At 63.6% G+C, this 14,101-nt stretch overlaps 1 protein-coding gene across 1 annotated transcript; it reads right to left on the reverse strand.

Annotated features, from left to right (window-relative positions):
* Positions 1–70: 70 nt before the first annotated feature.
* On the reverse strand, positions 71–13,243 carry UNC5A (unc-5 netrin receptor A). Its single transcript, XM_054168716.1, has 16 exons — positions 12,987–13,243; positions 4,860–5,081; positions 4,577–4,720; positions 4,396–4,499; positions 4,091–4,271; positions 3,809–3,976; positions 3,453–3,617; positions 3,182–3,367; positions 2,352–2,651; positions 2,172–2,259; positions 1,919–2,087; positions 1,605–1,838; positions 1,331–1,480; positions 1,093–1,257; positions 839–1,017; positions 71–633 (listed from the first exon to the last, which is right to left on the reverse strand). The coding sequence occupies exons 1-16, from the start codon at positions 13,099–13,101 to the stop codon at positions 468–470; spliced, it is 2,736 nt and encodes a 911-aa protein (XP_054024691.1). The 5' UTR covers positions 13,102–13,243; the 3' UTR covers positions 71–467.
* Positions 13,244–14,101: the final 858 nt, after the last annotated feature.

Below are 14,101 nucleotides of genomic sequence, written 5' to 3' on the forward strand. Positions count from 1 at the left end.
CTGAGTCCCCGTGGGGGAGGCTCGGGGCGGGAGGGCAGCGCACGGCTGAGCACAGCCCCACGTAGCAATATATATCGAATTTATTTACATTCACGTCCGGCAGACCCCCCGCCCGCGGCACCGCTATGTACATAAGGCCAAGTGTAAATACTTGAATGCACTTAATACAGAATTAAAAAAACGGTCTTTACACGACAGGGCCTGGGGCCCGGGGCCGCCCGGCCCCACACGCAGACAGCACGACGGCACCGCACGCACGACGCACACCCAGAGACCCCCCCAGACTCCCGCCGCGGGGCCGGGGCACCCCCAGGCCTGGGCTGAGTCCCACCACCACGGGGCACAGGCATCCCTCCTCGAGGGCTGTGGGGCATCAGGGTCCCGGGGGCCGGCCTGGGCCCTTTCCCGCCCCACGGCGGTGGTTCCCCCCCTCAGTGGGGGGTTTGGCCCCCCACACCTTGCCGTGCTCAGCACTCGGCCTCGGAAACGGCAAAGAGGGCATTGTCCTGCTTGCCCACCTCGGCCACGGCGGCGGCCAGCTGCGAGAGGTTGCCATTGGGGAAGTGCCGTGCCTCCCAGAGGTTGAGGATCATGGCCGTGGGGCTGGGCTTCGAGGCGAAGAAGCTGAGATGGCTGGTGGGAGACAGAGGGACCGAGGGACCATGTCAGGGCACAGGGGTGACCCTACGCGCTGGGACCAGCCCCATGCTGGCCACATCTTGGGCACCATCCAGCTCCCAGGGCCCCACAGTGCTCTAGCATGCATCTGTAGGTGCACGATGAAGCCAGGATGAACCCTCCCATCCCCACCCCCAGTGCTGTCCCCATCCTCAGCTACCTGTCAAGGTTGAGCTTCTGGGCCAGCATCCTCCAGTCGGCTCCCCGTGTGCCTGGTGGATCCAGGCTGCTGATGATCTTCTGGCGGATGAGGAAGGGGATCTTGAAGGCACTGGGGCCCACCAGGGCTGGGGCACCCACCTCGCTGTCGGGGACCAGCCAGTCTGAAAACCTTGTGTCCTAGGGGCGAGAACCAGGTGGATGTAAGCCCATCTCGGGGTCACCCCTGTGAGCAGCCCTTAGCCCTGCCCTCACCTTGGCAATGTTGAAGTTGACAGTGAAGCTCTGCCCATCGCCTTCCACCTGCCAGACCCAGATCTTGCAGGCCAGCTCACAGGTGCTGGGGCTTAGGCGCTCCAGAGTGAAGGTGCAGTGCAGGAAGGGTTGCAGCCCACTCCAGATGTGGTAGAAGGGGATCTCCTGAGGTGAGGTGATGGATCAGAGTGGCAGGGACATCCCATGCTCATCCCCACCCACTGGCTGGGCTCCTCACCTGGTAGCTGGCAAGCAGCTTGCTCTTCCAGAGGGAGCTGGGCATGTCATGGATGGAGAGGCGCAGGTTGTGGTAGCTGTCCTTGAAGTGCAGCACCCGGGGGGCTCCAATCAGCTGACCCCCCAGCTGCTTCTCCAGCTGGATCACCTCCTGCTGGCACAGACAGCAGCTGGGCAGGAGATGCTGCACACTGACAACCCAGCCCTGCCCACATGACCCTTGCTCTCCTGCCCATGTGGCCCTTGCTCTGAGCCACGATGGGGACCCCTGGTACCTTGAGGACATCCTGAGTGTCGCTGAGGCAGTAGACACGGATGTTGTACTCCAGCGAGGGGCAGGCGGCCGGCGCAAACAGGACCAGCTTGAGGCGCTTGGAGGCTGCCATGCTGAGGGACTCCCCGACCAGAGCAAAGCGACCCAGCTGCTCCGTGAAGATGTAGCAAGCCTGCGCTTCCAGCTGGCAGTAGTACAGCTCCGTGCATGGCTCTGCGCCCAGCTGCAGCACGTCCTGCAGCATCGAGGCAGAGATGTACCCAGGCATGGGCATCACCCCCCAACCCTGACCCCCTCCCCCCAATGGACGCTCACCTCCCACGTGCCCTCACACGACTGCTTCTTCAGGCGGATGCTCCAGTTCTCAGCGCTGGCCTCCACACAGTGCCCCATGGCCAGGATGGCAGGGCGGGTGAGGAGGACCCCGGGGGGGCCGCAGCTGACGATGGGGCTCAGAAGCGTCTGGCAGCCGGCCAGGGGCAGCCTGAGGCAGTGATGGAGAGAGCTGAGCAGAGACAACCCCATCCTGGCCACCCAGTGCCTCAGCAGCCCTGGCTGTGGCACCTACCTCACCTCCTCTTGCTTGTGCAGGGTCAGGTAGACCTCGTAGATCTTTCCCCGAGGGATGGCATCGGGTGGGATGAGCAGGCTGATCCCTGGGTAGAGAGGTGCAGGCTGGAGGGTGAGACCCATGGGAATGTGCCCGTGATGGGCAATGCTCCAGCACCCCATGCCCGCTCCACTATACCTGTGTTGGGGATCATGAGCCGCCCCCCCAAGAAATTGAAGGTGCCATAGGCCATGTTGGTGTTGCCACGGGGCAGGGAGCGAAAGTAGCTCTGGGTGGAGAGCCGGGCCACGAAGTCAGCACCCTCAGCGGCGGGCGAGCTGTGGTGCAGCGTGTGCCGCCCTGTGCCCAGTGGGCTCAGCAGGTGCCCGTTGGGCAGCTGGAGCTTGGCAGGGCCTTCCTGGCGCGAGCAGAGTGAGCCCTGGTAGGTCATGGTGGTGGTGCTGAGGTCAGGCTGGATGGTGAGCAGGCTGGGGTTGTCTGTGGCATAGAGCAGGGAACCGTGGTGCCAGGGCACAGCAGGGGTGGAGATGTCCCCGCCAGTGGCACAGTCAGCCCCAGGGAGCATGGGGCACACAGGCCCTACCTTATGGTAAGAGCTGTATAGGGCACAGCTGCTCCTGGGGTCCCAAAGGGCACTGAATCTGCCTCACAGCATAGACTCTTGGGGCACAGTCACCTCTGGGGTGCCTGGAGCACCCAGCACCAACCCACGCTGCAAACCTTATTAGGGACCAGGGACCCTATAGGACACAGAGCCCCCATCCACAGCCAGGGACCCTATGTGGCACAAGACACCGACCCCATAGTCAGGGACCCTTTAGGATGCAATGGTCCTGGGTCAGGGATTCCACAGGACACAGAGCCCCCACTCAAGTGCAGAGACCTTATGGGGCACATAGCCCCCACCCAGAACCGGGAATGCCCTGGGGCAGACAGTCCCTGCCTGTAGTCCCCCTTGGTGCGCAACCATCCCAGCATGGGTGCACAGTCTCCTCCTACAATCTCACCGGCCTTGCTGGGCTTGATGCTGACAGGCTGGAAGCCAGCAGTGAGGATGGAGGAGTCAGCCACATCAGCATCCAGGCCCCCCTTCTTGCGGCAGTACACCAACACTCCGACCAGCAGCAGCAGCACCAGGCACACGGCCACAGCCACCAGCCCCACGTAGAGTGCCACGTCTTCTGCGGGGGCAGCTGCACAGGGCAGGGCATCAGCACCCATGGGCACCCTCCAGTCCCCTCTCCCAGGGCACAACACCACAATCCCTGCCACACTCACCATGGCTGCAGAGCTCAGAGGTGCAGTTGCGAGTGTCCAGCTCAGGGCCATGGCAGTCCCGGCCGCCGTTGCGTGGCGCTGGCTCCGAGCACTCCCGGCTGCGCCAGTGAGTGCACTCAGCCCCGCACACCGACCACTTGCTCCACTCTGACCAGACACCGTCCACTGTGGGCACAGTGTGGGGTCAGTACCCTGCTGCCACCCCCCCTTCCCTGCTCCAGGCCTGGCAGAGATGGACACACAGTGGGGTGGGAGGACAAGACATCCAGAGCAGGACAGGGAGCGTGACGGGTGCAGCAGGGAGTGCAGCACCGGCATGGTGTGGGTGGCAGTGGTGCCCTGGTCAGGGCAGGTACCTGGACAGAGGGTGGTGCAAGCGGTTTTCTGCACGTTTTGGCCCTCACAGAAAGCACCCCCGTTGAGGGGTGTGGGATTGGTGCACGTCCGGCTCCGCTTCTGCCAGCCCCGTCCACAGCTGGTGCTGCAGCCCGACCACTGCGTCCATGTCGACCAGCCGCCGTTCACTGAGTGGAGAGGGACCCATCAGTGCCCTACCGGGACGGGGGATGTGGGGAGGAACAGGACAGAGAGGGTGACACCAGGGCAGCGTGGCGGGGACAGACATGGTGGGGCCGTACCGTAGACAGTGATGGCGGCGGAGGCGCTGCGACGCCGTGCTACGATGTTTTTGGCCACGCAGGTGTAGTTGGCAGTGTCAGCCAGGCGGGCCTGCCGCAGCACCAGGCTGTGCTCCGGAGTCACATAGACATTGGCATCCAAAGCCGGGTCCACCAGCTCCTCGTTGCGCAGCCACTCCACCTGTGGGGCACGGGGAATTTGCTGGGTGGGCAGCTGGGCCACCTCCTCAGGGAACACAAATGGTGTCCTTGAAGTTAGAAGGTAGCAGCAACCGTGCCTTGCCCTGCTGGACAGGAGGGCTCACCTCGGCAGGAGGGATGCCCTCAGGAGGGCGGCATGGCAGCACAATGCCCTGCTCAATGGAGACCTCCCTGGCCATCGGCTCCTGCTCAAAGTTCTTGCGCAGATCTAGGGAGGCACAGGAGTGAGGTGAGGAGGCTGGCACCAATGCCCTGCACCCCATCTGGGTACCCCCAGACACTCACAGGCGATGCGCACGAAGGCTTTCTGACTCTTGGTAGTGCCAGAGGAGCTCCAGGCCACACATTGGCACCAGTACTCCTCCAGCCCAAAGATCTTCTCCACTTGCTGGCGGGTGACCTCTATGCGGACTTCCATCACTGGCAGCCCTGCCACCAAGGCAGCATGTCAACACCAGCATGCTGGGCATGGTCCCCATGGCCCCAGACCCATGCAAAGCCCAGTGGAGAGAGATGCATGTGGCTCTCCATCATGCGGGCCAGCACCCCCTCTCCTGCTGGCACTCACCGGTGGCACGGTCAGTGCTGTGCTGCGTGACGTGGTCAGCCTGGTGCACCCACTCGCCGTTGCACTTGAAGTAGATCTGGGTGGCAGGGGTGGCACGGCAGGCCAGGCTCACCGCCTTGTTCTTCACGATGTAGACATCCTCCGGCTCCAGCTGGAAGTGAGGAAGCAGGTCTGGGGACGCACCGGACGCTGGGTTGGCCACGGTTGCACTTTGCTGAGCACCTGTGGGGAGACAGGGGCTTGGCCACCAGCAGCATTCCTGGGCTGGGCTTCCTGGCACGGCCTAGTGACAGTGCCCCGTGTCCCCCCACTGCCACCAGTGGTGTGACAGTCACCTCCTGGCCCCACCATCCATCAGGGAGAGCAGCCACGCGGTGCTGCTGAACCTGTGCCGATCCCTCATGTCCACACTTAGCGCTAATGAAAAGGAAATGTAGTGTGACCAACAAGGGCCATCGCTCACGCCTCCCGGGGCACCGCTGTCTCCCTTCCCCAGCACACTGCGAGGGGGGCTGTATTCTGCCCAGCTGTGCCCTGGCCTAGCACAGGGATGCAGAGTGAGTGGTGGGGTGTGCCCCTGTGTCCTGTGATGCTGGCACCCACATGGGAGTGGGCACAGGCATGGCACAATAGGGGCTGGCTGTCCCCAGTGTCCCCAAGGTGGCGAGGTTCATCTCAGGGCTGTGCAGTCTTTCAGGCTGCCCCCTACCCAGCTTGGGGGAAGCTGTGAGTGCCATGCACCAGGGCAGGGTTCCTATGGGGTCAGCAGCACTGGGGGAACAGCAGGTGGCTGTCCCTCACAATGCTCACATTCCCCCACAGTCCCACAAGGCTCATATACCCCAGCCTGGGCTTGGCCAGGTGCTCCCACTCCCCACACCCATCAGCGCCTGCTGTGGAAAGAGTTAATAAAGCAGGGCCCTAAATAAGCATTTGATTAACAAACGATAAAATAGCGATTGTGTCACTGAATGAAGCTGTAATTGCTGCTGCTAATTGGCTGGTTAGGATTTAATAAGCAATTAAATGGGATGGAATGCGCAGTAATTAAGTGCCTTCGTTTGGCAACCCTGCTCCCCACACGGCCCACGGGACCCCCATTGCCTATGCCCACTGTGGCTGGCTCCTGCCTGGCACAGCCACCTGCACCATGAGGACGAGGACACAGGGGACCACGGGGAGACACGGGACACAAGGATCCCTCAGGCCTTGTCTGTGTCTCCCAGAGGAGTTCTGAGCCCCAGTGCTCCTCTGAGCTGATCAGGCCCCTGAAAGCTGTGGAGCGGGCGCCAGGCAAGCCTGCCGCGATGCCCGCCGGGATGGGCAAGGTGCAGCAGCTAATTTACACGGGGAAGATAAACGGCCACCATAACGTGCTGGTTATTACCCCATCAGCACTTTTACAATGTCGCTGGCAATTAATTTAATTAAAACCCCTGTCGGGGAGATACAGGCATTTCATATTTCATTGGTTTAACGACACCCCCCCCATCCTCCCCCCCCACCAGCCGCAGCCCAGGGCTGGCCCGGGGGGTCACGCCGCGGACAGGCGCTGCGGTGCCCAGCACGGTGCCATCGCCGATTCTGGCTGCGGCATGGCTCACTGCAGCACCCGCGGCTCGCACCGCTGCGCCACCCATCCTGGCACCCCTGGCTGCCCACGCTGCACTGCCCATGCCAGCACGTGGGGCTGAGCTGAGCAGAAAGGCAGCCCCACTTTATTTACTGAATGCCAGTTTGCTGCTGCGCAGTAGCACCGCTGCCTCCCGCCTGGGCACACTGGGTGAACGTGGGAGCCATGCTGTGGGGATCAGCCCTTTCATCACAGGAGAAAGGAGTGCAGCGGGCACCGAGCTGTGGGTTTGTCCATCACAGCCAAGCCAAGGGGTGCAGGAAGCCTGTGGCCAGCAGCAACCAGGAGGGGTGCAGAGTCTCTCCAACTGCTCACCCAGTCAGGGTGTTTGCTGCCTCGTGGGGCATGATGAGACTATGGGCAGCAAATGCATATGGGGACATGCAGCAAGCATGTCCCCTGGGAAGGATACTGTCCTGCTGCTGGGCGCTGTGCTGAGCTCTGCACTGTGGTGTGGTCATGGATGGAGCTGTGCAGTACAGCCAGGAGTATGGAGCTGGCCTGGAGCCCCAGCGAAGGAGTGGAGGGGCTGTGGTGTGTGTCCCACGCACCATGGGTGTTCCATCCATGATGGTACCCCATACATGGTGGGCATTCCATACACAGTGGGCACTTCACGACTATCCAATGCACCACGGCCATCCCAGGCAGCACAGCTAGGCCAAACACCATGGATACTTTGTGCCCCATGCCCTGCAGGCACCTCCATGCACAGGGTCCCCCACCCCTCAGCCCCCGGGTGTGGGTGCAGCGTGGATGCAGCGTGGGCAGCAGCCCCCCACACGACGCCCGTTCTGGCTCCCGCACCACTTCGGCCTCGCCACTCACCTGCCTTTGTGTTGCCATGGAAACAGGCAAGATGCTTATGTCACCTTGGCAAAGGGAACTGGGGAACTTCAGTAGGGATGGGGGACGAGGGGGTTGGTGGGGAGCTGGGTACCACTCACCTCTGTGACTGCCCCTGCTGTGGCAGGGGGGGCACACAGCCCCGGCTGGCCGCTCTCTGGGCAGCCGAAGGGGTAAATGGCAGTGCGGTTTGCTATGGTGCTGATAAATCACGGCGGGCAGCGTCAGTGCATTAAGCAGGGATTTATTATCAATTATCCCTTGCCCACATGGGCTAACGAGCACGCCGGCAGGCCTGGCTAAAGGGCAGGAGGCTGGGCTGCAGCACACTCCCTCCCTCCCCAGGGTGCAGAGGGAATGGGGAGCACTCTACTCTGGGCTTTGCACACTTGCTTCACCCCAGCACTGCAGGACCTCCAGCTGTGCCGGGTCTCCCTGTGCACAACGTCTCCCATCCGCTGCCAGCACAGATGGCCACACAGCCCCTCACCACAGCACCTGGGGCCCCCAGCCTCAGAAAGCCATATATACTGGAGTTACTGGTCAGGAAGGAACTGCAAGATGCTGCATTGCTCAGCAGTGGGGGAACACTGCCAGGACCCACCAGGTGCCATCGGGTGCCCCCCCATTCTGGTCCCTCTGGTACCCGGAGGGTTGATCCTACTCATGCTGCCACACTCCCTGGTGGTGCTGAGAGCAGCATGCCAGGTGCCTTGGTGCCTGCCATGGAGGCACGCCAGGAAGGTCAGCATGTTCTTGGCGAGGAGAGGCTGCCCAACAGAGGATGCAGCACTACCAACCCCAGCCAAAGCATGCCGGTGTGTGCCTGCTTGACACAACTGCCCCCAAGAGAGAGCAGGCAGCTGCCTGCAGTGGGAGAATGTTCCAATGGCATGGGTATGCCCAGAACACTGCTGCCCAGCAGGGACCCATGCATTGGCTGTCTCTGCAAGGCACTAAGCCATGCCTGGAAGCTCTGCCCTCATCTCCCTCTGCCCTCATCCCTTGCCCACACCCATGCCTAATGCCTGTCACCCTGAGACACCCTGCAGCAAGGTGGAGACCTGGATGCCAGCATCTGCCTCTGCTGCTGCCCTCCTGTCTGGGGACCTCCCTAAATCCCCACAGGCTTTGCAGCTGGCAGATTCCATCCCAGCTGGCGCCCCATCCATCGTGCCCGCGCCAGGCCCGGCATGCCATTAACATGAAAGATTTCCTTGCACTTCGCTGGAGCCTGGCCTGCGCCCGGGCAGCAGGTAATTAAAGCAATAATTGCTGCTGATTGTGCCAGCCTAAACGAGGGAAGGATGGGTGTCAGGAGGAGGGCAGAGGATGCCCAGTTGTGCCCAGGGGACCCTGGTAGTGCTAGCTCTGCCCACTGCCCTACACACAGAGGTCTCTGCCACCAGCACTTTTCTCTCTGTAGGGTGTGAAGTGAGCTGGCACTACTCACCGCCATCAAAAAGCTTGTCTGAGGCTTTGAGCTGGACACTATCATGCTGGGAGAGGCTGGCTCCAAGCTGTGATGAGCTGGTTTTGACCCAGGAGAACCCCAGTCTGAGGCTGTGGCTTTGCCTGGCACTGCTTTGCTGCCTGCAACTCCCCCAGCACTCACCTGAAGCAAAAGGGCATCAGCAAATACACCCACCTATCTACCCCACAGAGTCACCACAGTGATGCCAGGCAGGTGCTGGTGCCAGCCATGGCCAGGCTGGGAGCCATCAGGGTCAGATGCCAACACTGGGCAGCATGGCCTGGCTGCTGGCCAGCCTGGCACATGGTGAGCACCATAAGCACAATAAGACAATGAGCACAGTGTCAATACCTCCCCTGTGCTCCAATAAGCACAGTGCCCCAGGAGTGACCACACCTGCCCCAGGACAGTGCCCCCAGCTTCCTGGCATATCTCCATGAGATACCCTCTGTCTTGGCCCCGAGTGCCCCCCAGTTGCCAGCTCAGCAGCCACGGTGGAGGGAGGCTGGGTGGACGTGGCTAGGGCCTGAGGGTGCCGTCTCACAGCGAGAGTGTGGCAGCGTCTGGGCGCTCATTAAGCCAGCGTCGTTATGAATGAATTAGTCAGGCGGGTTTGCATGACAATGGAGCTGCCTAATTACGGATTTGAGCTGATAAGGCGCTCCTCAGTACATGCAATTAGCATGTGCCAGGCCGGGCAGGGCTCCCGGACTGCAGCCTCGCCCAAGCCCCACGCCCACCCAGGGGGCTGAGCAGCGCTAGCTCTGCCCCGTGCCCAGGATCTGGGGACGACGGTGGCGGCAAAGGCAGCAGGGGAGGACAGCCCCTCGCTGGGACATTCTCTGCCTGCCTGGGGGCTATCGGCTCTCGAATCCACTGATGAGCAGCCCTCCCTGGGCAGCCACGGCATCAGTCCCCTCTATAGCACACACAGAGCTCTGAGCTCCAGACACAGTGAACCTGCAGGATGCATGCCAAGCCATGACAGCCCCGTTCAGTGGCACTAAACAGGGAGAGGGTCCCATCCTGTCCCTGGCTTGGTGGGGGGATGAGGGAGCTCCCACAGCCCTTCCTGGCACTGACATGATGTGGGAGAGGCAGGACCAGCACAGCTCCATGTGCCAGGATTGTTGGCGAGGTCCTGAGCCTAGAGATCCGAGTGACCAAGAGAAGCATCAAGGTCACCCTCAGTCCCATGTCCCAGCCAGAGCAGGTAGGGGATATGGGTACAGGTCTGGGAAGGCTCTATCTGCACAATGGTCCCAGCTGCAAGGCTCCAGCTCTGTGGCCTCTCCCTCTCTCACCCATGGGTGGCACATGGTGGTGTTGGCAACCACAGTGTTCCACAACCCTGCAGTAGCAAGGGCTGGCTGGAGAGGCCTAGGACCAAAGTCTTCATCCTGTGAGCAGAAGCCTCAGGCAGGGCAGAGTCTGAGGGGGCCAGAGTCAGTGGCCATCTGCCAGACACCCACCTAGAAGCAGCACCCAAAAAGTGGGTAGGTTGTAGGGCTGAGGAGTACTGGGCAACTGAGCCTGACTGGATGAGGATGGGGACACACTGTGCTCATTCTGGAGCTAGTCCATCCCAGCCTGGTCACAGACAGACATGTGATGCATAGAGCAGTGATGGTGCTGACAAGCTGGAGCAGTGCTGGCACAGAGGGTGCACCTCTGAGTGCAGTGTAGGGCATGGAGGAACATGCACAGTACACAGTCCCTGTGCCATCATCCATCAGGCACCGGTGCCAGTGCCAAGGTGGTCATGGCTACTGCTGGCCACCCAAGTGGGACAGGCACTCAGTTGCACGAATGGCTGTGAGGTGTCTGCAGTAGCTCGGGAGGTGCCCACCTCTGGCAACACTGCTAGCGTCCTGGTCCCCTCCCGCAAGCACCTGCCAGGCTCTGCACGGTTTGATGTAGTGCCAGCCCCACGTGGCACCGAGCCAGAACAAACAGCCCTGGGCGGGCTGCGTCTGCCGCGTGCTCATGCTGGCAGCCGGCACGGCAGCTTCCAGCCGCCCGGCACACGCCAGCTCTGCCTGCCCTCCTGCCTGCCCTCCTGCCCTCCTGCCCACCATCCTGCCCTCCTGCTTGCCCTGCCGAGGCACTGATGCCCAGTCAGGTGTAGCTTGTGGGGCAATGATGGGATGCAGCAACCTGGGGTGCCAGGCTGTGGGGCACCAGGTTGTGGAGTGGAGTGGTTGCAGAGCTCAAGGTTCCTCAGCAGCACCGTATGACTTACGTGCAGTGAGAGCAGAGACCATGCCCCAGCTAGAGGAGCTGGGGCAGGAGCTGGTGTGTCAGGAACTTGCTGAGGCAAGGGCCAGACTAGAAGCAGGACTAGAAGCAAGGTCTGGCACTAATTGCCACAGGTGCCAAGAGGATGGAGTCACAGCAGCGCTGGGCCAGGGGTAGCTCTGGGGAAGGTCCCTGACCCTGTGCCCTTGCCCATCCACCACCACAGCAGTCAAGTGGGGCAGCTCCTGCACCTTGGGTACTCAGCTCACGCTGTTGCCTGCAGATAAGCCCTAGCCTTCACTGCTGCCCTTGCCCTTGCCCTGCAGGCACCGGCAGCAGAGCCAGCAGCCTAACCAGGGAATGCTGCTCTGCAGCTGCAGGCAGGGGCCCTTCGCCTTGACACTGGCATTGCCCTGTCCACAACCTGTGCCTCACTGCCCTCGAGGAAGGAGTGCTATGCCATGCCAGGATGGAGCAGCACCCGGTGCACAGAGGCCCAGCCTTGCCACTTCTGTACTGAGCTGTGGTCATGCAGGGGGCTGGGCACAGTCATGCCACAGCCAGCTGTGAGCTGCTTGCCAAGTGAGTGGTGAGGGCAAGCTCCCACACTACACTGCCCCGAATTGGGTGCCCCCCACACCTCACACTGCAGAGCTGGTGTGGGATGGCCTGGTTCACCTCCTGCCCTGCTACCCCCCAACTCCATCCATCACCACAGACCCAGGGATGCCATGGGGATGGCAGCACTCCACGTCCAGCTGGGGGTTGGTACCCAAAAGCAACCTCCACACAGGGTGTCCTACACCCAAGGGGTGCCCACCCACCGCCCTGGCTCCACAGCATCCCGCAGACAGGCCATGCTGGGAGCACTGGGTGTGGGGTCCCCAGGGGTGGCTGGCCAGTTAGAATGGGTGTGTGGATTACAGAGGCTGCACCGAGGCCAGGCGAGGGTACGTCTCTGGTGGTGGCAAGGGGGTCGGTGGGCCAGGGCTTCCGAGCGCAGAGGGGTCCATGTCCTCTCTCCCCAGACCCCCCGCAGAGCGCACGTCCAGCCCCGCGCAGCTCCCCGCCCCCAGCCCGGTCCTTTGTCTGCAGTCGCCACTTCAAGGCTGCCGTGACACCTGCCAGCAGCCGCCAGCCCCGGGCACCCACCGCAGCCCCCAGACCTCCCACCCCCGGGCCGGCAGACGGTGCCGCTCAACCCCGGAGTCCGGCCTGGCCCACTTCCCGACCCGACGGGTCCTTCCCGGGAAGGGGGTAGGTAGAGTCGGGGGACAGACGCGCTCCGGACCGTCCGCGTCTGCAGCGACACCGATGCATCCCCGCATAGCCACCCCCCCACCCCCGCCACAGCCACCCACGCCAAGGCCACCTACGCGGCATGACAGTACCCTTCGCCCGTCACCATGGTCCCCCGTGCCCCGGCTGGGTGATGGGGACGGCAGGTACCCCGTGCAAGGGGCAGGGACCCCGTGCCGGGGGCTGAGATGATGTGCGTGGGAGAGAGACGCCGTGCCTGGGGCAGATCTGCTGTGGACCCCCGGGCGCGTGGCTGGCAAGGCCCCGGGGGAGCGGAGCCGTGCCAACGAGGAGGCGAACGCCTTCAGTGCATGCAGCGTCCGGGAGAGCTTCGGCTGGGCACACGGGGGGCGGCCACGTGTGGGCACGGGGTGGGAGAACGGCAGTGCCTGCGGTGGGGCGAGGGGCACGTCCTTTGCCCAGGAGGGCATGCTGGGAACCTCCCCATACCCCGCTGACAGCCAGGCACCCTGCACGGCCCCTGGTCCTCGGGAGGACACCCAACTCCCCGCAGGACGCCCGCCCGCCGCCGCTCCCCGGGTGACCTTGCCCAGCGCCCGATGTCGGGTCCCCGCCGCTGACATCCGCCCCCACCAACCCGGACCCCAGTACCCGCGAGGGACGCGCGGTGACTCACCGGCGGCGGCCAAGAGAGCAGCGGCGAGCAGGGCACCGAGCGGCCCCGGCGCGGCAGCGGTGGCGGCGGTGGCGGCGGCGGCGGGGCCCCGGCGGCGGCGTGGCCCCGCACCCATGTCGCGCCCCGCGGAGCGCTGCGCGGCGGGGCGAGAGAGCAGGGCGGGCCGCGCTCCGCGGAGCCCTCAGCGGGCCATGGCGCCACCGGCCCCGCCACCGCCACCGGCCCGGCCCCGCCGCTGCTGCCGCCCGCCGCTCCGCTCCGCCCGGGCGCCGCCAATGCGGGGCGGCGAGCGCGGACCCGCCCGCCGAAGGGACGGCGCAACAGCTGGGCGCGCCCCCGCCGACGCCCCCCGCCCCGCACCACCGGCGTCGCACCCCCCCCCACGTCTGCATCTCCCCCCTGCATCCCGCCGCTCTGGCCGGTGGTGAGGTCCGCACCCTTCTCCCCCTGTTTTGTCCCTTCCGCCCCCCCCCCCCCCCCCCCCCCCCCCCCCCCCCCCCCCCTTTCCCCGGTACCGTGTACCCCCTTGCACGGCTTCCCCCCCTCCCACTCCCGGAGTACCCTACCTGGCAATGCGCCCTCTCCACCGTCTCTATCTCCCCTCTGCATACTCCCCCTTTCCACTCCCTAGTTCCCGTGCCGGGGCTGCGGGTCAACACCTTTCCCCGAGTGCAGCACCGCTGGTTTGCACCCCTCCTTGGGCACCGTCCACCCACCCCAGCACAGCATCCCCCGCCCCTGGGGCACACTCATCCCAGGACAGCACCTGCCCCCCACACCTCTCTGCTTTGAGCCCCTGCTGTAGGCATGGGACAGGTGATGCCCAGGGATCCCCTAGCCCACCCTGGCACTCCTTGGGTGGTGGCTGGGGACAACCCCAGGAGAAAAGAGGGTGCTGCTGGAACTCTGCCCTGCACCATCCAGCTGTCAATCCTCCAAGGGTGAGCGTGGTGTCTCATGCTGGAATGTGTCAGGGAAGTGGGACATCTTGTCAGGGACATATGCCATCTGCGAAGGCCCTTCTCACTGGCATACACAGAGGTCTGTCCCCAGAATACCTCACACCCAGCCAAGCTAGTCACTCCCAGGGGATTTGGTTCTGCCCTGGGTGCAGG

The sequence above is a fragment of the Dryobates pubescens genome, chromosome 16, assembly GCF_014839835.1.
Source record: "Dryobates pubescens isolate bDryPub1 chromosome 16, bDryPub1.pri, whole genome shotgun sequence".
NCBI lineage: Eukaryota > Metazoa > Chordata > Aves > Piciformes > Picidae > Dryobates > Dryobates pubescens.

Coding starts and splice junctions, on each gene's coding strand:
- UNC5A (XM_054168716.1), bottom strand. CDS start 13,101: ATGGGTGCGGGGCCACGCCGCCGCCGGGGCCCCGCCGCCGCCGCCACC. Junction 5,082..12,986: donor TGCTCTCTTGGCCGCCGCCG/GTGAGTCACCGC, acceptor GTCTCCCCACAG/GTGCTCAGCAAAGTGCAACC. Junction 1,018..1,092: donor TCAACTTCAACATTGCCAAG/GTGAGGGCAGGG, acceptor TCTCGCCCCTAG/GACACAAGGTTTTCAGACTG.